The 4,823-nt window shown below is 34.0% G+C and overlaps 1 protein-coding gene across 1 annotated transcript; it reads right to left on the bottom strand.

Moving 5' to 3' along the window:
* Positions 1 to 1,699: 1,699 nt before the first annotated feature.
* Positions 1,700 to 4,521, bottom strand: LOC131067072 (LOB domain-containing protein 30-like). The gene is made up of 3 exons (XM_058001998.1): positions 4,231 to 4,521; positions 1,955 to 1,982; positions 1,700 to 1,812 (listed from the first exon to the last, which is right to left on the bottom strand). Exons 1-3 carry the CDS (start codon positions 4,519 to 4,521, stop codon positions 1,700 to 1,702), a joined length of 432 nt encoding a protein of 143 aa, XP_057857981.1.
* Between the last annotated feature and the right edge of the window lie 302 nt (positions 4,522 to 4,823).

Below are 4,823 nucleotides of genomic sequence, written 5' to 3'. Positions count from 1 at the left end.
TAAATTTTAGTTTCTGAATAACTCCGACTACTACAACTTGCTTTGATTTTTAAAGCAAATCTAAAAAATATTGAAATACATATTTTCCTTCCCCATAGATGTGTCTATAGTCTCAGGTTGCTCACGGTTGAAATAAATGTAACCAGTGATGTTCATTTAATGCTAAAAGCATTCCAATCAAGGCAACGGACCGAAAAAAACAATATACTCTCCACGCAACCACTAAGTAAATAAGTGCAGCATTGCCTCCCACTTTCAGAAAGAATACAAGTAAATAAATGCTGCACTGTTTCATACAGGGAAACACAAGTAGTAATTGGGCTATCCATTAGAGATTAAGCAGTAATTAGAAAAACCCTACAATGTCATGCAATGACATTTTTTAATACAACAAAGATAATTAATACGTTACCCGAAAATTCGAGGTCCGGCAACCAAACCCTGAAAATTATTAGTCTATTGGCTCATTGTTTTATTATAAACAGACCTACGGATAATTCTTATGAAACAAATATCGAGATCAAAGGAAAATCCCAAATTCATAAACAAAGAATTCGTGGTAGTGATGCATTTTAAAATTATCTTTCATTGTTTGACCATTAAATTGAATATATAGAGTTTGGAAAGAGAAGATCCTTCACAAAATTCTGTGTCTGTAGTTTTTTTATTTATTTTCCAAGTTGTTAAATATATTTTTCATTATTTCATTCTAACCATAATCATGATGTTCAGTAAACTACGAGTAGGCACATTTGTGTATTAAGAAGTATTAATAAGAAAACACAGTATCTGGTTCATGATAAATCAAATAGTTACGAGTCTTCTCTATAATACTCCTCAGATATATTTAAACATGATTGCAAAGTATTATTAGGGATACTCCCAAGTTTCAGGCTGAGAACGATCTAAACAAACGTAAATTATCGGTTCTTCATCCAAACAAAGGGCTAGTAGTCCTGTATTGAGACCGGCTTCTTTTCTCGGTTTTCGTCGCAAAGCCTAATTTTTAAGTGTCTCAATTTTATTTCTCTGCAAACAGCTGGTACGTCGAACAACGAAAAACGAAGAAATCTTCATAAAAATCATAGTCTCACTTTTCTAATTCTACTTATAAATCAACCTCTAAGGATTTAAGGATTCATGTGAATGGTCGAAATATTTAGAATCTTACTACTTTTAAAATGCCGCGAGGACTGGAGATATCGGACAATGTTTTTCATTTGCAGAATCTTCTAATTATAATGCCAACAAACAGCTTGAAGGTTGCCGTACTTAATGATCATGGCTCTGTTCTTACGTGAGTTGAATATGTACGAAATTTAGCTTGGCCGAATCTTATGTTATTGGGCTCAAATATTAGCCTTTCCTGGGAAATTATTTCAACAATTGGAAACTCATTGATAAATGGTAAGCTTATCTATTATATGCAGCAGATATTCCATATCGAAAACCGTAAGTTGAGTTCTTAGAAACTATCCTACATGCTAGTAAAATATTTATAACCATTTCGAAGCTGGCGACACTGAATAGTGAATAGTTGGATTACAATAGCTATATTACAGAGCTTTATCAAGGAAGCCTACAGTTTGACATGATTTTCAGCTCCTATTTTTTCTAAGGGGGGCAGAAATCAGAGCCTGGAGATCTCCTATTTCATCTAGGCTTGCTTCCATTACACTTCTATCGTCCCGAGGAAAATTCATTTGCTGGGCTGGAACGAGGGGATCGTAATGGTGGTCGTTCTGGTACTTGGGGAAAGATGAACCCTTTTCATCGGGGGAAAACAAAATGTTGTCATACGCCCCCTGATGACTTGACTGTGGTGCATTTAAAGAATTATAATTTACGAAAGGGCTGTTAACAAATGAAACTGGTATTTCAGCTTGCTTGAGGTTTACATGGCATGGACTTAATGATGTCCGGTCTGAGCCGGTAGCTAGCTTTGAGTAAGCACAAGCCAGCTCTCCTTGCAAATGTGCAACCTGCAAAGTAATAAAACACCAGGAGTTGAGCAATTTAATATTCAATCATATCATGTTAATCAACTTATACGATATTTAATCCTGAAACAAGTTCGAACTAGTTGTATTATTATAATAACTGTTGGTCGGAACATTTTCTTAGTAGGATTGTTATATGATAAATTGATCCTCTAACCGATGTTCTGAAAGGAAGATAACCAGGAGCACTTAACAATACTGATATCTTTATATTTCTTTAAAATTGATAGAGTTAACTTTATGAGTTTTGTTCGATCTTCTTTAGATGGTCAAGATTTGAATGTGAGCAGTATGTTTGGATTTTGTATCGTACATTATTATTTTTTTCCAATGTTCTCATATGATTCTATTACTAATTTTATCATATAAAATTGGGGATGACATCTAACTTGACCAAAGTTGTTAAGGTGTATATATCCTACCTCTTTGAACACAAATTTTCCACAACTAGGCCAACTCAAGCTATACATATATAACAATTGTTTTTATCATATGTTATATAGATATCATTTTTATTTTTTATTAAACTGCAAGTATTTTATTAGAATACAATTTATTATCTATTTTGAGATAATATATCAGAATAACATAAAATAATATAGAACTAAAAAGAATAGGAATGAGTAATTGCAGACCAGAAACGATTGAAAAGAGAAAAGAGGGGAGATGTAATGCCAGGTTCTAGACAAAGTTGGTGGGACAAGATGGACCGAAGTGGAGAGATTGGATTATGTGTTTTGTAATTTTAAAATCTAGAAATTCGGCATAATTTTGATTTAAATATTTTGTTTCATATGATATTCCAATAAAACTGTTGGCTAGGAGCAATTGAACCTTTTAGTACCATTGTTAGCCGATACTCTGGATTTCAGTGGGTTAAAATCGAAGCGCTCTCCCAACCATGGCATTAAAGCGTGTTGTTTCTAATAAGTGTGCCCCTTCGCACTTACAATTTGACTTCCCTTTTTTATATCTTAACTTTCATTGTAGTTTTATAGGAATTTTCTTTAGAAAAAAGGGAATGGTTATTAGTTTTTAGAATGTACTAAACATCTATTTCAATGTCTATATTTCATGGCAAAGATGACGAGAAGGTCTAATATAATTATTTTTCTATGGATCGGAAGCACATCCAAACATTCTATTACATAAAAGCATTAATTACTCAATAGATGTTCTTCTATGCTAAAAAAAAATCTAATAACATAGATCAATAGAAACAATGAAATAGCTGCCAAACATTTGAAAATGCAGGTTTCGTTCTACACACATACCACAGAGGAATAGCAATAACAAGGTTTTAAGAAATTGGACATTCAATGGTTTTGTTTCTTATTATTGTGGCTCTTAACTCTTACAATTTGACTCACCTTTGAGATCTTTAGCTTTTATTGTACCTTTATAGAAATTTTCTTTCCAATGTAGAAAAATCATAATCTGTAGATTAAACCGCCCAGCATGTATATCTGGTTGGTTCAATGTTTTCACAAGGATGGTGAAATGAACTAGTATAATTCTTGAGGCATAGATGGTTTGCACTTTTCTTTAGATCGGAAGCTCATTCAAACAAACTGTTACACAGGAGCATTAATTAGTCAACATATATTCTTCTATACTAGCAAATTTAATAGCAAACATGTAGACCAATAGGAAAAGCTTACCAATTCCGTCTTTTTCATATAATAACCTATTGAAAATAGGTAAGTAGGCTTTCCTTCATTATTATCAAGGAACCGACATATTCTATTGCCTTCTCCATCAAAAGGAAAACTAATATAACCTACTCGTTCTAGATTACACCTCAGCTTCATGAAGGTGTCTTTATTTTTACTTTAATGTGTAATATGTTCATTTCTAGACTATGTATATGGCATAGTAGTAGAAGAAGAGGAACAATTAAACACTTCTATTAAACCCTAGCTCTAACTATTTTGAAATGCCTACTTTGAGAAAAAATAGTATCATTAATGTTGCTTCTGGACTGGAACTATTACCATGAAAGTGAAATAGTCTTTCAATTTACAGATTACCAGATTAGGGCAGCCTAGACCATTCCCCTATAAACATGCTTTCTTCAAAACCCTTTACATGATATTATCTGTAAGATTACTATAAAAGAATCCCGATCTAGCACACATTGAAAAAATAGTTTCTTCATTAGTACCCTAGAAACATTTTATTTGAGAAATTGAAGATTTTAATAAGAATTGAAAGAAGTAAACATCAAAACCTGTTGTTGAAGAGCAGAGATGTGTGAAACACAGCCATAAACAGGATCTTGAAGGCGAGCCTGGGCTTCGTAAGATATGCTTACAACCGCATCAAATCGCTCTTGATCCGATGGAATGCTGTGCAACAACTTAGAGAAGTTACTTGTACCAAAGATCTTATGTATTGCAGCAAAATGAGCTGCACCCAATTCCTCAGTTTGAAAGTAAGGGGCAAATACGCAACCTTCTACACACTTTCTTCCCAGAAACTTGCAAGCTCCGCATGGTGCTCCGCCTCCTCTTGCCGCCATAAAATATATTGTATGCTCTTCAGCCTAATAACTGGAAGCGGAAAGTACCTTGTTTTCTACGAAGAGCGATAGTGCGTTTCTCTTCTCCGTAACAAGCGCAGATCCCTTTAGTTTTTCAGAAAATTTAGGAGCAGAGAGAGGGGCGAAGCAGGGTAAGAAAGAAGCACAGAAAAATCCCTTCGTTGGAGGAGGCGCAGATCAATATGGGGGAACAGATTGGTATTAAAAAATATGATTGATAATTACGTTTTGGTGTCACTCGTTAAAGCGATCACTTAGGGACTGACCTCCATACGAAAACA

The sequence above is a fragment of the Cryptomeria japonica genome, chromosome 8, assembly GCF_030272615.1.
Source record: "Cryptomeria japonica chromosome 8, Sugi_1.0, whole genome shotgun sequence".
NCBI lineage: Eukaryota > Viridiplantae > Streptophyta > Pinopsida > Cupressales > Cupressaceae > Cryptomeria > Cryptomeria japonica.
Note: the sequence above shows the minus strand (reverse complement) of the source record. Positions and strands in the feature narration are given on the sequence as shown.